The following is a 21,599-nucleotide window of genomic DNA, read 5'->3' on the forward strand; positions in this document are numbered from 1 at the left end:
GTGCTCCACATTTCCCAATAGCGGCCTTGCAGCCATGTAAGGCGCTAACCTGCTTATTGGGAGTATTAGGGGTTCAGTGTCTTACCCAAGGACACTTCGACATGTAACACGGATGAGCCGGGATTCGAACTGGGATCCCTTGATCCCAAGACGAGCGCTCTACCTCAAAAAAAGCGACAGGAAGCAGATATGGAGGTAGAATTATAATATAAGTGTGGAAGTTTTCTTTAAGAGTTCCAGGTTAGATAGGGTAAGAAATGAACTCATCAAATGGGAGAAAGTTAGTGAGAGCCGACAGATGGTTTGGACAGGGGAGAGATAGTGAGCATATCAGTCGAAAATTGATGAGGATAGAGATGCCAGGGAAGCGAGAAGAGGAAGATCCTAAGGGAAGGACGATGGATGAAGGGAGGGAAGGTATGAGGCAGTCAGTGTAAGGAAGAGAGAGATGCACAACATAGACTTTGATGAATAAAAAAATGAAGAAAAATCAACAAAATTTGTTTGTCAAGTTAAATGCAGGTTACTTCCTTAAACATTTTAAATGCATTTTTCTCGCTAAATCATCAAATTGTCACCTACAGTTTTAAGGTAACAAACTCTGACATTGACATTGGAGAGCTATGCAAAGTCATTGGAAACAGGACCGCTGCATAAATAGTCTTACTCCTTTGGGTTTATCTTTTGTACATTAACTTGGAGTTGGTGCCAGGAAAAGGTTGGCTCAGTTTAGCATTGCACACAGTGGAAGACTGGAGGCGGGAAAAAGCCCAAAATCGATGAAGACAGGCAAAGTGCACTTTTCACATAACTCTAGCTATTTATGGTAACGTGTTCACTTTTGCATTCCGTGCACAGGCAAGCCGGTTTAAGAAATATATAAATAGTGATATATTTCAATGCATTTTTGTCATGAAGTTCAAGTCATTATCACCACATATTTACAACAAAAAGGAAAACCATTTTAAAGCACTAATTCACGGAAAAACGTTTTTTGTTAGGAGGTTTTGGTACCCTCAATGAACAACATATAATATTGACAGGAAGTAATTATTTAGTCAATTGAGGTTTGCGCTAGACTTGTTCGATTACGTTAAAACCCAATTTGTCCGCCAGCTTGGCTGTGTCCCAGTAAACAAAACAATGTCTATAAATGTGACTGGCTCTGGGTAAGTGGTCCTCACTGGTCACATACATTAATAAAGAGAAGCCTTAGAAACAAACTTAGAGTTGGTAAGGGATAAGGTGAAAGCAGCTAAGAGCATTGCATGTAAAGAATGTATTCAGCTCGCATGTTCTATATCCAATTATTTGTAGAGCTGCAACTGCTTACTGCTGTTTTGAGGAAGGCAATAGGGCTACATGATTTTAGAAACATGGATAAGCTTCGCTTGGTTTTCCAGGAAAATCCAACTCTTTCTAAATGAAAATAAATCTTCACCTTTGAAATGGCCATTTACTAATCGAACATGGACAAAGATAACTCAACATTTGCCAAAATATTGTTAACTAAGATTGTGCTATTACAGTCACCTGCAGATTTTTTTGTTGAATCTCCTCCAACATGATGACCAGACACTTTGTATAGTCTGTAAGATCCTGGTCACTTGTTTCGATCAGCCGGCACCCCTGCATCCAAACAAAAAATATAACCGATCAGGGGTTCAACAAAATATGTTTTTAAATAACCAATTCATCTCTTGCTTGCTTGCTCCCTGGAGAGTGATGGGTGCCATCAGGCTGTACTTGCCCAAGGCACACCACAGAAAATAGTACCCTACGATCTTAATCGTTAAGGGATCCACCAACCAATGCTAATGTGTTGCCGCTAAATAGCATTGTGTCCCTACAGAAAACAAAGCAATGAAAACAGCGAACAGTGATCTACCAATACTACTTCTGGGATTTACTAGTAGATCGCGATCTACATACTGGGCACCTCCAACCTACAGGAAGCTTACATGAATGTCTGCCATTGTGCTTCTAAGGGTACCCCCCAAAACCTTGGAAAAAAAGAAAAAGAGAAGAAAAATTGTGTTGTTTTTTTTCTGAGTCTCCGTAGCACTCATTTATTGTTGCACTACAGAATACAGCGACATTTAGTGGTCAAATACAACAAGGTGGCCCTTTTAAGCTTCTTTGACTCATGGGTTAATGCTTTGAAACTGCTTTAATACTTTTATCCCATCAATGTAAAGCTTTTCCAGTCTAAAAGTGTATTTTCAACTTTATCTTCGATTTGAAGCTTACAGATTTGAATTCTTGACAACATTAGCAAATACATGTTGGGAATAAGTGGAAGTCTTGTGCTCTGAATAATTCGGGGGATGTTACTATGGTTAGCCATAAGTACCCTATAGCCTGACTTGCCAACTTTCAACCTAAATTGTTCCAAATTACTCACTAAGAGATTAAGTTTATAAAAATGAGGCGAGCTTCGCTCATTGATTATAGATCAACAGGTTAATGTCAATATCTGTCTCAATAGTGTAGCATATTTATGTTCATTTCTACCCACCTTACTCGAATAGAAATCTCGAACTTCTGCGGTAATGGAATCAAAATCACCACTGATGTAGTCGGGGCATAAACTGGATGGAGGGAAAACCGAAGAGAAAAAAGGTTGCAAATATTTCAAGAAAAACAGTGATAGCAAGTACAGTATGTGAGAGCAAGACAAGCAGAATAGGGAACAGACTTTCCATATTCCATAAATATTTTCATAGGTATGTAGCCAGTACTGTGTGCTCTTTAAGATGATAATGTATTTCAAACTCAAACAATTTCATCTCCCATCTCATCTTTTTATTTATTTTTATTTTTTTTTTTGCTACAATGTTATCACTCATGATGCAGATGTTATTGTTTTGGAGTTTGTATAATTCTACGTGCATTATTGTCACGTAAATTGTATGTTGTCACATACATCATTATTCTGTTATCTAGAACACTGCACTACCCTATACAGTACAGACGCTGCCCTACTTAAGAATGAGATCCAGACGATCGTTTGTAAGTTGAATTTGTTTGTAAGTTGCTTCAGTGGTATATTTTGTATGTTTAAGGTTAATACAAGTATATTGAGGCTTGAATAAGTAACCTGTATTGTTTTGTACTACGAAATATACATTTGATGAAATAATATGCTTCTCTAAAGATAAATAAAGTTGAGTTTAACTTACTTTTGGAAGATGCGCTTCAAGACCACCTCTGTGGGAAAAATGGCGGAAAAAAAGCGTTCGGACTATTTTTTCAAGCTCATCAAGCTTTCTTATTCCACTTTAATTTCAAAAGAAACTGCCCGCCTCTTCTTTACACCTTACACCAACCACATAGACGAGATATTAAACAATAAAAATGTCAAAGTTCTTAGAGCGCTGGAGATAGTATAGACATAGACAGTATAGAATGTTTACACACGAACTTATTTTTCCGGGTGGATGCTGGGTGACCTCTCACAGTGCCACACGCCAGTAGCGACGGAAAGAAGCATTACATTAATATTCTCAGTAAAAGGTGCACACAATAGAAAATCTAACTTATAGCAATGTCCGGATATTGTTCCACATCCCGAAAAAAAAGTTCGTATCTACCGTTTTACGTAAGTCGAATGGTTGTAAGTAGGGTAGCTACTGTAATCGAATTACATTACCCCTCATCCATACTCTTCAATGTAATTTTTTCAATTTGAACAATTTCATTATATCATATTCTAACAATATGAGGTTTGAACAATTTTCATCTTTCTTCAAGTTTCACATGTTCTTTTTTGCAAGCATCTTGCTCTCTCTGCTCTTTCAATTAAGGTTTCTTGACATCAAACCCGCTCAAGGTTGTACATCAAGGTTCTTCGTCAAGGTTTTCTGGCTCTGTTGAGCATTCCTTATGGGTAAAGTCGCACTTTTCTAAAATGAGGATAATAATTTTAAAAGGATCAGTACTATATGAAATCGGCAAATGTTATAAGGGTGTTTGAAAAAATGATATCCATTGAATATCAATAAATAATTGTTAAAATAATTAGATGTACTTCCCTGTACTAGCCCAAGACAGAAATGGGCTATATATATATATATATATATATATATATATATATATATATATATATAGTATATTAATATATATAAACAGTTTTCTGCTGGAGACAGTTACCCTTAATATGCTTAAGTGTGTTTGGCAGGAGCTGGATTACCGATTTGACTTATGCCATATATCAGGCGGTGCACATTTTGATTCCATTTGTGAAATTGTTAACATAACCCACGTAATATTGAATTCCTCATTCAGATTTGGAAAAATACATTTTATGATCTTCAACTTTTTAATTTAATCTGCCTTACTTATGTACTTTCTGTGATATTTATATTTCAATGGATATCACAGTTTTCTGTCATCTTATTACGAAAAAAACCCAAAACAATGGAATATAAATAAAGCTAAAAATATTTAAATATAAATCTAAAATATAGAAAAATACTTAAGGACAGGAATAAAAAATCTAGTTTGCAGAATAACGTTACGAGAAAAATATAGTAAAATAATAATGAATTGACTTTAACATGTATGATAATGATGTATGGTTCTTAATATGAACAAATACATTTCAGATGAAAAAAGACATACAGTTTTGTTTAATAAATGTTTATTTCTGTTAATTTTCCTTTTTTTCCAGGGTAACATTTTTATTTATTTGTAGTCAAGTCATGTTTATTTGTATAGCCCTTAATCACAAAGGGCTGTGTTTTCCCTTATTCTCGTAAAAACCAACAACAATTATTTCTAATCAAAAGATAACTTTGCTCATTTTGCAGCTCTTCTTTAACTTAAAATAAAAATCAATAAATGTGATAAAAGAAAATACAAAACTGATCAGAGTAATTAAAATAAAAACGATTATCCAAAAGCATAACATTTTTCCTCAATTATTTATGTTCTTCTTCTGAAAACAAACTTGAAGTTATGGTCAAATGAAAAGAAATAATAGAACAGAGTTCATTTTACTTCTGAAAAGTGATGGGTCCCGGGGACTCGCATGCTCAAAAATCTATGGGTCCCAACAGAGATCTATGGGTCCCCAACATTTAGTGTTATCGCGGTTGAAATTGTAAATCGGCGACAAATATATAATATAAATCCATATATTCATTCGGTTTTAATCATCACAGTTAATTGGTAATACAAAGCAGTTATCACTTCAGATTTTTCAGTTCACAAAAATATTGTACATCGTACAAAATACTATTGCTGAAATATTTGTCTATATATTCATGCACTTTTAATCATCACAGTTAATTGGTAATACAAAGCAGTTATCACTTCAGATTTTACAGTTCATATATTCTTCGTGGTTTGTTATCCCGCCTCAGTTGTAATGCCTTCTCAAGGTCCAATCCATTATCATCATCCTCATAGCGTCACCAGGAATATAATTTAGTCCATTTTGGCATAAAAGTCCTTTTCTTGCTAGGAGTATTCTTATGTTTATTTTCTGTCGTCGAATCGTTCGCTTCAACACACGTGTTTTCCTTGCCTCCGCGATCTTCCGAATAATTTCTCTGCCGTTTTTTCGTGCCGGAATTATTGCCGTTGTATCACTTCCTGCATCATGTTTCTACTTATTACTGACACTGAAGAAATTACCAATTTTGTGTTGATTTTCACCTAATACTAACTGTTTTTTCGGGGGCATACTCATACCTGTCAACCTCCACGGCTCCATGCCCTTTTCAACTGTCGTATTTTCCCTTACAAAATACAAAAAAATCTTACATGATATTTTTTTTTCAAACGTGTTTATTTAAGTACTTTAACATGTTATATTATACATGTGTTCCCGTATATCACACTGAGTTGCTCAACATGAATGAGGTTTATTATAAAAAAAAGTCAGCTTGGACGTTCACTGTAGAAGGAAAAAATACATGCATATATAATTAAGTAGAATACTACATTTTCTTATTCAAATTATTAATTCATTTTCTGCATTAAATTATTGTCGGTAATATACTGATTAAAGGGATAACCACAAACCTGTCTTTTTTTTCATTTTCTTCTTTTTTAATCCTTTTTTTCTTAACTTCTTTATACAACATCATAATTCGTAATATAATGCATTAAAGCAAGTGAGCCGTTTGAGAGCCAGCTCTCTTCAATGAGTTGAGCCTAAAAAGCCGGTTCTCCAAAAAGAGACGGACTTTCACTACACAACTCGAACTCGTTTAACTTGATTGATTTGCCGTTTCGTGATAGTCGGTGTATACCAGATGGTACCCATAATTGACAAATTTGCGTTTTTCCGAACAGATTTTATTCTACGTCGTACACATCTTAAAATGCATAATAAATGTACTTTGTACAGCAAAAACGTACAGGTTGACAGGTATGCATACTTAACCTTCCCTCAACGACAAGCACCACAACAACGACGTAGTCTCAAAGCAACGAGATCTCGTTTGCCGAGATCGGCGAAAACTCGAACCGCAAGACCAAAAGAACAATGGCGGATCTGGCTGACGAAAAGTTTGGAGTGCGGTAAATCTTCGGGTATGCACGTTGATTTGACACGACACGTCCCCAGCAAAAATCATGCGTCTAGGACGCAGGGACACGGGCAAACGAGAACACTGATACAAGAAATTATTTTTCTCCAGATTCGACATCAAAGGTAGTCCAAAGTTCAATTCCAGGACCTCCTTTGTGTTGAATGTAAATATGTCTTTGTTTGTTTGTGTTTTTCTTTTCATTTAGGCACATCACACCCTGTTATTTTCTGTTCATAATGGAACTCCTTCCAATTTTCAAAACATGCACCGTGGGTCAATTCACAATTGTACCTGCGAAATGAAACAACCTTAATGCTATCAACCTAGCTGTAAAATCAACTTCCCCTTTTCATTTCAGATAACAATTTAAATAGAGAGAATTGTAACAAACGGAAGCAATATATGTTTAGTACACCAAGTTTTTTCTTTTTAGTACATACAATAAAGAGAATTACAACTGGTAATTAAATCAGGCAGGAGGCTTGGGCGCAGACGTGTACTTTGGTGTTGTGCTCTGTATATTAATTTGATTCAACAAACTCCAACAATGTTTCTTGACAAGATTCATTTCCATGGTATACAAATTGCCAATGCTTAAAGCGAATATCAGTCAAAAAACAGAACCAGCAGAGTGGAATATTTGTCACACAAACACAGATAACACGTCTGTTCATTACGTTTAAGGGTGTGTGTATTTGAACAAAGCAAGCCCACCCAAGAATGCTATTGCTGCTATCTCGAGCTCTGCACAAACGATATGATTTCATGGCTGGTTGGATAGCACGTGTACACATATTTGTACAGCTATTCTCCCGGGGTCCAATTTCGGTTTGACATCTGTAAACTCCATGAGCAGAAGGGATACCTTATTTCAGGTCCTCTTCTTTTTGAGAACCCTCAGTGACAATTTACTCATGGAATTTAGTTAAAATTTAAACATTTTGACATTTTCCTGTTATGATTCGTGTGGGATTGGGGACCCCTTTGATTGACAAAAGCATTAACAATTACTGTCATGTTATATCTTAAATGAGATGACCATTACAGCAATTTCTACTTAAGAGTGTTCACCATGAGCCAAAGAAAGTCTCATTCCTCCACAAAGCATAGTGTAAGGTGGAGGAGTGAGAGACAAAATCCCTATTTTACTGAGGTCAGGAGTTCCCTAGCTTCTCCCTAGCCACGCCCCCATGGAATTACTATCAAGCAATAAACAATCATAAGGGAGTTAGAATTAGGATTAGAATTGTCTTTATTGTCATTAATAACTATGTAGTGAACATTGTTTACAATAAGATTATACAGGGCACTCCAGAATAAATAAATAAGAAAGACTTTAGAAAAGGGATAAAAGACTATGAGGATAAAGCAGAAAAATTAGCATTAAATGATATGGTGTCACTAGAAATCGTTAGAGTATGGCTGTTCATTATTTTATCCGAATATACTCTACAATTTTCGGTTTATCCTGCAACCCTAGTGAGAATAAGTGGGTCGGAAAACGGATGGATGGATCTCTGCACCTACAGTGCTGTTCAAAATAATAGCAGAGCAATGTGACTAACATGATTATTTTGGGTTTTAGTATATTTTTTATCGTTACATGTCAAACAAATTACAAGTAGGTGCAGTAGATTCTCAGAAAATAAACAAGACACAGCATTCATAATAGGCATGTTCCGAAGGCTGTACAATTGGGCAATTGTTCATGGGGTGTGTTAAAAAAATAGCAGTCTGCTGTTGACATTTCTTGTTTTCGCTTCACAAACAGCATTTTTGATATCACCGCACAAGTTCTCAGAAGAGTGAGGTGTGGGGATTGGGCTCACCACTCCAAACCATTAGTTACATTGGTTTGGAACCAAGACTTTGCTCGTCTACTGGTGTGCCTTGGGTCATTGTTTTGTTGAAAAACCAATTTTAAGGCCATGAACTCTTTAGCATAAGTCAACATAACCTCTTCAAGTATCTTGACATACACACTGATCCTTGATCCCTGGTATGCAATAAATGGGCCCAATACCAGATTAGGAGAAACATGCCCAGAACATAATACTTGCACCACCATGCTTCAGTGTTTAAATTCAGTTTGGCGGTCGTCTCATAATTCGGTCGGTAGACATAAATCCGTTAATAAACCTCTGCCCTGTTAGATTAGGCCTCTCACAGATTAGATAGAAGACTTGAGCTGTTCAGCTAGGTTGCTGTGACCTCCCTTCTTTTTGGCAGCTTCCTATCTGAAAACACTCTTGCACACGTAATCCAGTTTGAACCAGTTAAGACAATTGATTCATGTCGCGACCTGTTTGAACAACTGACATTTCTTCTTTGCACTGCATGCATTTCAAATATATTTGTCAGGCACAGTCTGGAATTATGCTCAAGCTCTCTTTTATGGATAAAAGTATATAAAATGTATTTTGCATGTCATCAAAACCATATTGGCTTGAACGTTACTTGAATCTTACAGATGCGAGTCAGACTCCGTTTTGTACAAATGTCCCATGTGCCCTTTAAGTGTTCATGCGTCAACAAGCTACTGCTAAGCTATGCAAGATCTGCTTTGCAAACTTTGCATGTAGTCTTTTTAATTGCTGTATCCAGGCTAAAACGCTCCCAAAACTTATTGGATGTTGATGCCATCATTTTTGTAAGTTACTGCTCGAGACAGAGACGCTATTGCACATGAGCAACTCTCAGTAGTGATTATATTCATTTAGAAATATCTCACTCCACTGGTGGTAATAGTTGACATATATTCTATTGTTGACTATTTCTTTAAGCGTTTTTTTTTATGTCGACCTTGTCGACAACCTTAATTGTTGCAACCCTACTAAGAGTAAACTGGACTCTGTAAAACCAGGTCTCATGAACAGTACAGGTTACCGGTGGTAATCATTGCAATTTCCTTGAAATATTGTTCTGAGGTTGGGTAGAGATAGAAATAAAATTGGATTGGTCCCAACTAAGAAGTATTTCAATCAAAGTAATTATATGTAATAACAGATTTGTGAAGTTTATTTGATCACATTTGCCCAGATTGCGCATGACTTTTTTGTCTTTAATTGTATTTTCCTGCAAAATCACCGTTGAAAAATAGCGATGCAGGACCTAGGCCTGGCATTTGCTCTTATCCGAATTCTCAGTTAGTGTTGCTAAGCAACTTAGCACTCCATTTATGAAGCAAGGCCTGTAAGTGCTCGTCTTAATTTGCTAAAAAGGTCTTTTAATTGCAAACATATCAATTAAACAATCCAGTAGTTATAGCCCACATAAACAATTCCTGATCGCCAGCCAATTCAACACCTCGTGCTGGGCAAAATATGAACGTGAGAAAAAATTGAAAATCGATTTATGCATACTTTTTCCACGTTGTTGTTAAATTTATTCTTCAAAAAAGATAACCCAAGTAAAACTATTTTACTTCCCTTTTGAATTAGATAGAAACAGTCTGACAGAATCATGACTGTTCATGGCATTGACAAACACATGTCTAATTACATGATGTTCTACATTTTCACACATAACCTGATTTCTTATACTCACTTTGAGGGTTTGATCGAACACACTGGTCACTTATATTCAATTTTCCAATGACTAATTAGGACAGATACAATGCTTGAGTCATATAAGCACCGCAGGCATCAAGGATAGACTATTCTGAAAATACCTGATGCCCCATAAAAAAAGTTTTATTACAGCAATATTATAACAATTTACCAGTTTACGATACTGGGGGAAACGTTTAGTGTATGTTCCAGTTGTTGATTGCACCATTTGTAGTCAAGCTCAAAGCATTCAAAGGTATCCAACAGAATGTTTGGTGTATTATTATTATACTATTTTCACTTTTGAGCAGCTCTATGACAAAAGACTGGGAAAGTGTGGTCGTGATGACGATAACAAATAAAAAAACATACTCTTTGGAACATGGCATAATGGTGTTTCAATCACATTTGGAAGATGTAGTGCACTGAGCTAAAGGTATTATAGATGAAAATTATATTCTCTATCAGTACAGAAAATGAGCAGATTCTGAAACCAAGATCTGAGTGTTAGAAGGCTAGAGGATGAGACATATTTGCATAGACATATGGAAAAACCTTCATGCAAATACTGCACTAAGCATACACGAGAATCTGTTTAGAAGAAAAAATAAACAGTGAGATGAAAAAAAGGATAGTTTGATGTGCTGCATGTACACTACATAATTTAAATGATGCTCAACATTAGTGTTTTCATTTATTCATTTAATTGCTGTGTCACCAATGCCATTTAGTTTTCAGCCAAGTACCTCCCTTTACCAGTGCGTCATTCAATAGATACTATAGATCTCTATCTATCTATCTATCTATCTATCTATCTATCTATCTATCTATCTATCTATCTATCTATCTATCTATCTATCTATCTATCTATCTATCTATCTATCTATCTATCTATCTATCTATCTATCTATCTATCTATCTATCTATCTATCTATCTATCTATCTATCTATCTATCTATCTATCTATCTATCCATCCATCCATCCATCCATCTATCTATCTATCTATTTATATACCCTGGTCATATGCTCAGTAGCCTAGATGGTAAGGCGCCCGCTTTGAGACTGGGAGGTCGGTGGTTCGCGCCCCGGCCGAGTCATTCCTAAGACTTAAAAAGTGGTCGGCGGCGCCCTCTGTTGGCTGCGGCTGCATCGGCTCGCTACAACGGGTCAGGTGCAATCGACATTTCGTTCTGTGTACATTGTTACACAGAATGACAATACAAGGAAATTATTATTATTATTATTATTATTATCCCACGAGAGGGATGACCGACAGCAAGACAAACACATACACATAAATAAAGAAAATTAAAAAAAGAAAAAAAGAGACCGCAATGGACAGGTAAAATAATAAAAATCTGTTCCACTGGTAAATATTATAATCATTACATTTCTTAATTTACAATATGTTTACTTGCTTTATAGTGTTTTTTTATATTTTATGTTTTACCTATACTTCCATTAAAAAACATTTGAAAATATCCTTTTGTATTTTACTATATTTTTTCACCTTTTGCCTAGCATTAGAAGAAAACATATTGTAAAGGAGCGTTTTCTTTTACTACAAAATTTAGTTAAATATAGTAGTATCCTGTCCTAGACTATTATATCAATTCCGATTGCATGCGTGTGTAGGTGATTATATGTGGCCTATAGTCTCCGAAACGGCTGAACTGATTTGCGTGGAAATGTACGCAGTAGTACTTTAAGACGTTGGGAGTGTCTTTATCTAGTTTTTGTGTCAAGGCGCCCCGATAATACCCCAAAACAATCGATAAACATCTGCTTTCGTGTACAAGCAGCTCTGGAACTGCATGCGGTCATACTGGTCTTTGGCACTTCCTAGTGCAGGGGTGTCCAAACTTTTCAGAAAGCGGGCCAGATTTGGTAAACTGAAAATTTGTGAGGGCCGAACATTTAGCCTGGCATTCTTTGAACAGTCTTTAATAAATCTACTCCCCGTCAAAGATTTGCAGTGCTTGGCGATCAGCCCAGCGGCCTCGTAACTCGCCTTGGTAGCATCTTCATCTGACTCACAGAGTAGCGTGAAAAAGCACTGCTGTGTCGTTAAAACAGTCTCGTTGCTTCAACTTTTCACTGCGTTCGTTTCCAGTAAGCTTATTAAAGCCGGCATGGTTTCTCTGGCAGTGCCTCTTGATATTTGTTGAAAACAGCCACAGTCTCTTTGCAAATTAGGCAAATGCAGTTGTTACAGATTTCGGTGCAAAACATACTCCAATTTCCACTTGTCCTGGAGGTCGGCGGCCCTCACCATCAACTTTCCTTTTTTTTTTTTTTTTTTTGGTTACAGTAGCCATGTCGGAAATGGGGTGGGCAAACATTCTCACAGAAAGCTAAGAGCAAGGTGGCCAATGGGCTACCGCCATCATCTGGTAAAATGGTGATTTTTTTTGTACAAATTAATTTTATATTCTTGTTAAAATTACTGCAGGGTCCCATATATTATTCATTTTTCAACATTAAAAACATGATCACAGGCTATAACTAGGCCCTGGTCCTGACTTCGGACATGCCTGCCCTCGTGGCTCCCTGGCTCTTTTTTCAACAAACCACTGCCCCAACAACCTTGCTGAAGTAGAATGCTCCAAACGCCAAGCCTTTCGACGCCGGGCCATTTCGCTTGTACTGTATCTATTTCTAACCTTATTTTTGTAGTAAAATAGAATTAAAATGACTGTTTTATCTGACGGGCAACTTGGCGGCTGGCTGGTTAGTGCGGAGGCCCACGGTGAGGCGGTCCAGGGTTTGATTCCAGCTACCCCAGCCTGCCTGTGCGGAGTTTTGCATGTACAAATTAACTGTCCATGTAGGTTATGTAAAATAAAACAAAACAATGAAAAACGTAGCAATATTGTGCGTTAGTGATATCATTTTAACTTAAATGCTTCAACTTTTGGAGGTCATGAAACTGTCTTGGCAAACTGTGTTAATTTCACTGTATAAGTTCCACATAAATGCAACTTTAAAGGATATAGCTCCTGCGGAATGAGTGATTGTGATTTGCATTTCACAGAAATATCCATTCATGTTTGTCCTTCAGAACGCAATATTGCAGGTGTTGTATTTCAGTGGGCAATTGAAATGCCATAAGTCCAGCAAATATGCAACATAACGTCTATCCTCCCCAGCATAGATGCAGCACTTCTTACGCAGAGAGCGTAATTTTCTCAGCTATTGACTTGCTTGCTAGGATTTTGCAGCATACTCATTTCTGACATACTTTGTGTGCAAGCGAACATTTAGAGCCTCACAGGTGATTTGTGTCAACCATAGGACACTTGCAACTCCAAGATTAGTTGGGTTTCGCTAAAAACACTAAATATGACAAAATAAGGTATCTCAGCACAAATTCAACCCAGAATTAGCATTTATAGCTTTGTGATACAAGCTAGTAAAACAGCTGGCAAAAATATAAATATATTTTCGATATTATAACAGTTGGTTTAGCGTTATGTTTATTAAGTCTTAAATAACTACCACATTTTTCTTTAAAGTACCAGGATCTCTTTGCATTGAACCGCTGCACAACTACCCTGTGACTTTTCTTTGACGATAACGATTTTCATGCACTTCAATTTCGAGAAAACTCTTAATCCCTGCCCCCAAGCAAAGTTTGTCCATTAATGTTTTACTTTTAACCTTTCACAGCAAATGCACCTGCAGCTTGTCTAATGTGTCTTTGAACACTTTGCTTGGTTGCTGTAGATTTGAAAGGAAGAGTGTCACTTAACTGTTAACAGTGGAATACATTATCTAATTAACACGTAATACTTATAAACTAAACTGTCCCTGGATTTTAGCCGAGTATTTATATAATGAATCACAGTTTGGTGTTAGATTCATAAGTATACACAAATATTTTTTTCTAAAACGGTTGGTAATGCATCAAACCTGATGTAGAAAACATTTACCGAAACGGAAATCTAAAATGAGCGTTGGAGCGGTTTATCCGGGCATAAAGACTTCAAAATAAAGTAGCCATTAACTAAGATACTAGTCTTAGGTCGAGATTTGTTTTTGTTGATTCTATTTGAAAAATCGGAAGATTCAAAGTAATTAATTAGACGAACCCGCAGCCGTTTTTAAAGGAAGTAACTTATGAAGCGGTAGTGTTTCTTCATATTTGCGGAAAACAAACGTCCTCTTTATGTACAACAAAATAACTAGCTTCTTTGCTGAAAACTAGCCATTGGCTTTTTCTGTTCTACGGATAGCTCGGCTTATCTATTTTTACTCTGAAATAGAGCAAAATACTTCTTTCACACTAAATAATTACTTGGGATTTTTTAATATTTCAATGCATTATTACATATGCTGCTTGAAAAGCAGACCAATCTCTTGGGATTCTTATTTGTTTTTTGTATCGTTATGCATTTTGACCTCTTTTCTAAGGAGACACTTAAAATTGGGTAAACAAAAAACTGATTAGACTGATCTAGAGTAGTCTATTTTTCACCCAAACGACGAAGACAATAATATATATTTTTGTTTTTCTTAATCAAATTTCTCTGAAAGGATGAATCTTATTGTTCCCACTACAGTACCAATGTTTCAGACCTCAAAGGACACAACAGCTCGTGGTACGATATTTTCTCAAATATTTGATCACATGAGCTCCACACCCAATACAATCATGACATTCATACATCCGAATCATACATGTTAATTACGTTTAAAATGACTCACTTAATCCTGCGATTGCAGATCTTATTCTAAATGTTTCAGGTACAAATTGTACTTAAAAATTGTTGCAGATTTTTGAAATGATTCCCTTCTGAAAACTGTCTTTTCCAGTCCTCAAGTACCAATTTAAAAAAAAATAATGATGATCTTTAAATGTATTAGATAAACTAATCAGCTCCCATTCATTTTTGCACTTCTAATCCTCACTAGGGTTGCGGGGGTGCTGGAGCACATCCCAGGTATCTTTGTGTAGTGGGCAGGGGACACCCTAATCTTGTTGCCAGCCAGTCACAGGACACCCAGAGACATTCAACTCACTTGCTCATTCACACGTAGGGACAATTTAGAGCCGGCCATGCAGGCACGGGGAGAACACGCAAACTCCACAACCGGAGGCAACAGTAGCTGGAATTTAACCTGTAGGGCTGCGCACTAACTACCCAGCCCATTTTCTTTCTTATTTAAGGGGTCTGGTCCTATGTCGACTTAACTATAAGTAGATCACTGCTGCTTAATCTATTTTAGTCATGCTGTGGAAACATCAGTAAATCTGGGTGCGTTGGTTTATAATGATAATGTAGATGATTGAATAAAGGATACAACTGACCTTGATTCCTAAAATGAGCCCTAAAATGACTTGTTTCCCATTGCAATTTCAGAAAACGAAAGGTCAAATCCTCATTTTCAGGCTTAAAAAAGACGCTCTCATGTTCATACTCTAAGTGTTAATGTGAAAGCCTGAACACTTCAGGGACCACAGAGCCCCCAGATCTATCTCAGTGGTAACAGCAGTTTTCCATTAGCAAAGTATTCATAAAGCATTTGGGTGCAAAATGCACAAAAATGCTTTGGTCTCATTTTCTTGGGTACACATACTGGTAAGTGCACTAGTGGGGTGCATTCTATTTTTAACATTGGACACGGAGTTAAACCAAAAAGAAACCCAAGGTCACTCTTAATGGTGCATTTTCTAAGTGAAGTGTTTCGGCTAGCTGAAGCCAGCGACACGTGGATAACTCAAGTTTTATTTCATCTTGTATCCTGTTTATTTCGGTCTCATACTATTGAGTATACAGATAAATGAGGTCAATGGAGGGCGTGAAATGATTCCTGCTGTTGTTTGACTGTCATGTTTTGCATAGAAATGCAATAAAGCCCTGGTAAGTGTATAAACATTGTTTACACTTTCATTGACAAGCAGTGTTACGGGTAAGACGTTACAAAGAAACATGTTATTGTTCTCAATAATGAAAACTGACATGCATTATTTATTACATTTTGTAACTTAAATATTGTTAAGACATAGTGCAATTCTTTTTAAAAGTTATAATAAACTACAATGATATCTTGTATTCGACGGTTCCACTTTAGCTTAAGTAGTTGACTACAATCCACGGTCCACCAGCAGCACAACGCCGCATACTAATGATGGGTAACGTGGCATGTTTATAAATACAGTATCAACAAAATAAAACTAAATACAGTAGCGGTGGCACCATTCTAAGCGCAAAGTATGAGAGAATGTAATTTATCCTGACTCATATTGTGATATTCTCCCTACCCAAGTCACCCAAGTCGTATTTACAGCTTAAAAAAAACCACTGAAATAAGGAGGTCAGCTTATATCAGCATCACCAGTAGCAAATGGCAGCAGCACATGGGGATTGGGTGTGGCTTATACAGGAACAACAAAATCAATGAGCTTGTAACACAGTTTCGTTTCAAATAAAATAACTTGTAACTTTGAACTACCACTTTTTTAATAACGCGTCAAAACTCGTGATAAGTGTAATTTTTGTATTTTTTATAAAACAGCTAAAATGATGCATCTTCAGTGTCAGTTTTATTGCTATTGTATATGTTTAATTCATTCCAAGGAGAACATTCTTATAATTCAGCAGGTTTTCTTCAAACCCTTTAAGAATAATGTCCACCAAGCTACTATCAAATATAGTTTGGCTGGGAGAGACACTAAGTTATTCAATGTGTAAGGGCAGATCCGATTGTTATTACATACAGCAGTACACAGGAGGGAGTTATCAAATACAGATGAAAAAAAAGGCCGACTGACCTGTCACTATTTCCAGTGATGTTATACAGATGATTGGCAGCGCCGTCAGCACATGCCGTCAAAAGAGCTATGAAAAGACAGAAAGATAAAGATAGATATGAGAAAGAAACAGATAATTTGATGTAAACAGGACCCAAGTGTGTCATGATATCACATAGTTAATGTCACATGCCTTACAATGGATGATGAAATATACTGTATGGTATTACTGGTGGATATATTGCAATGCGATATGGGCAATATGTATGTAGCATATGTTAGTCCAAGGCTTTGATGTATCTTCCAGCATTAATGGTGTCTTCACAGATATGCATATTATCCCTGCTACAGTTACCAACACATACCATCATAGATCGTGGTGTTTGATATTTGCAATAACATTTTCTTCTTTTGGACAGATGTTTCCCCCAGAATTACAATATTAGAAAATTAGAAAAACTAATCAGACTTAGCTGTGCCTGCTCATTTGGCGCCAACCGCCGTGGGTTCTGATTGGCTATCTGTCAATATTTGAACCCAGTCATGTCCCTCCCCTGTTGTCAGTCCGTCTGCGAATCTCAGTGTATACTAGGCAAGCCTTTTTTCTACCCTGACTCCAACCTGTCCTGTTTTTGCTCCCGTCTGTCTCCGGCTATGACCTTTTTTGCTCCTGACCACGTCTGTTCTCCCGTCCCGGCTTACAACCCTTTTTTTGTCCCCGACTATGTCCACTCTCCCGTTTTGGCTTACGACTCGTTTCTGACCCCGACCCCGCCTTGCTCTCCCAGTCCCAGCTACAGACCAGTTTTTCCGATCCTGACACCGCTATCGCTCGCTATGGAAGATCCACTTCCCTGTTCCGATCCCAGTCCGAATCCGAAAGCGACTTGCTTCCCACGTCCAGCGAACACCGGATCGTGGGCGCAGCCCTTCCTGTTTCTTTCAATAAGACTTGGTAAACGTCAAGCATTTGGGTCCGCTTTCCGTTCTGGAAATAGTGGTCATGTCTGAAAAAAGTAAATTTTCTTATCTCATAGAAAGAGAGATTTAAAGTATAGTAAAAAATAAGATACTTTAAATTAAAAAAAACAAAACATTTTCAGAGGATGAAAAATGTGATTTTTTTTATCTTTGGACATTAAACCCAATCATTTAAGAATATACAATTCCACATAAACCATTCTTATGATTAAAATTAACATTATTTGTATGTTAATTAAAAATAGTCGGTGGGCCGCGACTGACCCACAGGCCATATTTTGGGCGCAACTGGTTTTGACCTTTGTGATTATCCTGACCAGAGAAGTAAATAAAAATAATTCAAATCCTACTTTTTGTTTAAAATATTTGCACTTCCCATTATAAGAGTGAGGTATTTTCCGGGCTTAGAAGCCCAAAAAAAATTATATTTTATGGGGCAAAGTTCCATTAACGCGTTGTTTGGAATCCACCTAAAACACAATTCAACCATAAGAAGTCAGACATATTTAGCTGTAAAGGTCTCGTTTTTTTTAACATAATGGACTTTTACTTTTAAAAGCAGAGAAACATGTTTGTTTGCTGCTGTTGTTTTCTTTTTAATGAATGATATGCAGCTCCTCAAATGAGATGCAAAGCATTTGCTAATGTATTCTCTTTCATGGCTTCTATTCAATTCAAACTGAAGAGGCAGACGATTTTAAGAGCCCTTTTATGTTTGGGGCCGTTAAGGTGCACACAAGGGAACGACTTCAAAGGTCTAGAACTGCTTTTTCCACTTGTACCTTGTGCAAGTAACTGTGGCCCGAACCAAAGAGAGGGTGTAACGCTTGTTCGTCTGTCTGCTTCAGTTCGTACTTTGCTTTGCCCATTACTATATCCGGCTAGAAGAAGGGGCACATTTTACAAGAGGTAAAAGTGTAGACTTAGTAACAGTTCAAGGATTAAACATTGAAATTTGAAAGTTATATTTATTTGTATAGCGCTTTCTCACAAGGAGTCTTAAAGGGCTGTACAGACTATATACTATTGCAAACTGCAGACTAATAATATACCATCCCCTGATCTAAAACCTACATGAGGGCAAGGAATAACTCAAAAACCTCACCATGAAGAAACTGAAGAATTAAGCCTATTCTCCAAGTCTGCAACTATTTGAATCAGATTGTTATTTCATTTACTGGTTTCATAATCTTGTTAGAATGATCCACTATCTGAAAACTAGAGAACATACTGTCCCTTTAAAATACATTAATATTTTCTTTAAAATGTAAAGGGGATCATATTTTTCACTCATTTTCAACCTAGTTCATGATTTTATATATATATATATATATTTTTATATATATATATATATATATATATTGGGTCATCAAGGCCTTCTCTGTTGGCTTAAAAAACATTTGACTCATGTAAAATAAATAGTTCCAAAAAATTATCAGCATTGCTTTGTCCCTGGTTGCTTCCAGATTTGTACTTTCGTATTTTTGTATTAAACCAATCACAAATCAGGCATTAGTTTATACCAGGTTCAGAAATCTAACAGCAGGCCTTCACAACAGTTCTGCATTCTGCAGGCCCTAAAGCATAAAATTGGTGTAGATAGAGGTGTTGGTTTAGCCAATCAGCTTTCGAGTTGGCGCAGCCAGGGCCTTCTAGCTGGCGTAGGGAAAGGTGAGTGGTTTCACAAACTATGATTGGCTAGGCTGCTGTAACAGAAGTATCGCAAAATTACAAAAGCAAAAAGGTGAAGAAAGACATTCCTGTGTCCACTGTTTCTGTCGAAAGATATTTTGAGCCCTAAATCAGATGAAAATGTATATTAGAAATACGCCAGGACAGACTCAGCATTAAATTTGATGGCGACAGAAAATAACTTCTTGGTGGAACTGAAACGCACGGATAATCTGTACGACAAAGTAATTTTCTTGAGGGAAGAAGGGTGGATGATTTCATACACAAAATGCTAATAAGCGTGTAAATGTGGCTACATTCCTAAATAGTGCTCTAATTTTAGGAGGTTGTTATCGATGCTTTTTAAATGTGTCGCAGCTGTAGTAAATATTTTATAGCCATAAAATAGTTATTGAGGGTTGGGATAAGCCAGACGTAGGACCACTGAAGGGTATGAGTGAAATGCACACCGATACACACACACTCTCTCTCCTCTCTCTCTCTCTCGCTCTCTCTCTCTATATATATATATATATATATATATATGTATATATATATATATATATATATATATATACACAAAACATGTAGAAGGCATGGGAAATAAATTAGACTAAATCCGCAATTGTACCTAGCCATTATTGATAACAAGCTCAAGCTTTGTTGCTCTGATTAAATGGAGGGTTCATCCACAATTTTGATCTAATTCATGGTGTCATCAGACCCGACTGTCTCATTAAGTTGCTGTGCCGTGTCTGACTGAAAGTAAGTCAATGGGTGAGTGATTGAAGTAGAAAGAGGGTGACTGATGGACTAGATGCAGGTAAGAAGGTGCGAGAGTGAGATAAGCAGGAGCTTCCACTTCACATCACTCCCGGCACCTGTTTTGAGTTTCCCTTTGATCGCTATTCCGCACTCTACCTTTCCGTAGCTTTATGGAACCCTGATGCTCGATACCTCCCTGGGGTGATGAGGGTAGCTAAGGGGCAGCACATCACAAGATGAAATGTATTCAGTGAGTGTGTGTGTCATCAGGTCGGTGAGATTTGCGGTAAAAAGCATGTGAACTACCACCTAAAGAGTGACACACACGCACCCACCCTATCATATGTTCAGCCTATAAACACTTTTAAAAATCCTTGCTGGGACTGACACATTACAAGTCAAGTCAAGTCCGGTTCATTTGTGACGCCCTTAATCACAAGGAGTCTCAAAGGGCTACACAGAACACAGATTAATGCAAACCACAGACCATTATGACACCATACCCTGATCTAAAACCTACATGAGGGCAAGGAAACTCAACAACCTCAACTTGAGGAAAATTAAGAAACCTTGAGAAGGGACAAAGGAACATGTTCCTGGAACAGAATTACTTTTTTCGGTAATGCGTCATCAACCTGTTTAGTGCCAGACGTTAGTGTCAAATGGGAAGCGCTGGTGCCCGACATTTTTTCCCACTTTTACTAGTTTTTGAAGGGCTACAGAGAATTAGGCTCTGTAGTAATATAGTCATATGACATATCAAAATAAAGGTTGAACCCTCATCTTGCATTAGAAAAACAAGTATGTACCATTGTGTAGCAAATAGCAGTTGAACATTGCAAAGTTTCTTGAAAATACTCATTTTCAAACTTGAGAGAAAAACGAATGCATTTCAAGCAGAAATTTTACTTTTGTGCTTTTAATACACTCACATATACACAACTAGATAAAGTGGCTTGCAAAACTATTTGGCTCCCTTGAACTTTGTGACCTTTCGCCAAATTTCAGACTTCAAACATAAATATATAACACTGTAATTACGTGTGAAGCAATAACAATAAGTGGGACACAGTCATGAAGTGGAACACACTTTTTTGGATATTTTAAACTTTTTTAACAAATAAAAAAATAAAAAGTGGGTGTGGAAAATGATTCAGTTGAGTTAATACTTTGTAGTGCCACCATTTGCTGCATTTACAGCTGCAATTACAGCTGCAAGTCTCTTGGGGTATGTCTCTCAGTTTTGCACATCAAGTAACTGATATTTTTGCCCATTCCTCCTTGCAAAACAGCTCGAGCTCAGTAAGGTTGGATGGAAAGTGTTTGTGAACAGCAGT

The 21,599-nt window shown here is 36.9% G+C and overlaps 1 protein-coding gene across 6 annotated transcripts in view; it reads right to left on the reverse strand.

Moving 5' to 3' along the window:
- tpk1 (thiamin pyrophosphokinase 1) overlaps positions 1 to 21,599 on the reverse strand; it is a 93,407-nt gene that overhangs the window by 52,928 nt on the left and 18,880 nt on the right. For all 6 annotated transcript variants that reach the window (XM_088322391.1, XM_088322390.1, XM_088322392.1 and 3 more), the window contains 3 exons: positions 16,867 to 16,933; positions 2,519 to 2,591; positions 1,534 to 1,629 (listed from right to left, as the gene is read on the reverse strand). In XM_088322391.1, the coding sequence (XP_088178517.1) occupies positions 1,534 to 1,629; positions 2,519 to 2,591; positions 16,867 to 16,933 (236 nt within the window). The remainder of the gene's footprint in view (positions 1 to 1,533; positions 1,630 to 2,518; positions 2,592 to 16,866; positions 16,934 to 21,599) is intronic.

The sequence above is a fragment of the Urocampus carinirostris genome, chromosome 18, assembly GCF_059441175.1.
Source record: "Urocampus carinirostris isolate Australia breed hairy pipefish chromosome 18, RoL_Ucar_1.0, whole genome shotgun sequence".
NCBI lineage: Eukaryota > Metazoa > Chordata > Actinopteri > Syngnathiformes > Syngnathidae > Urocampus > Urocampus carinirostris.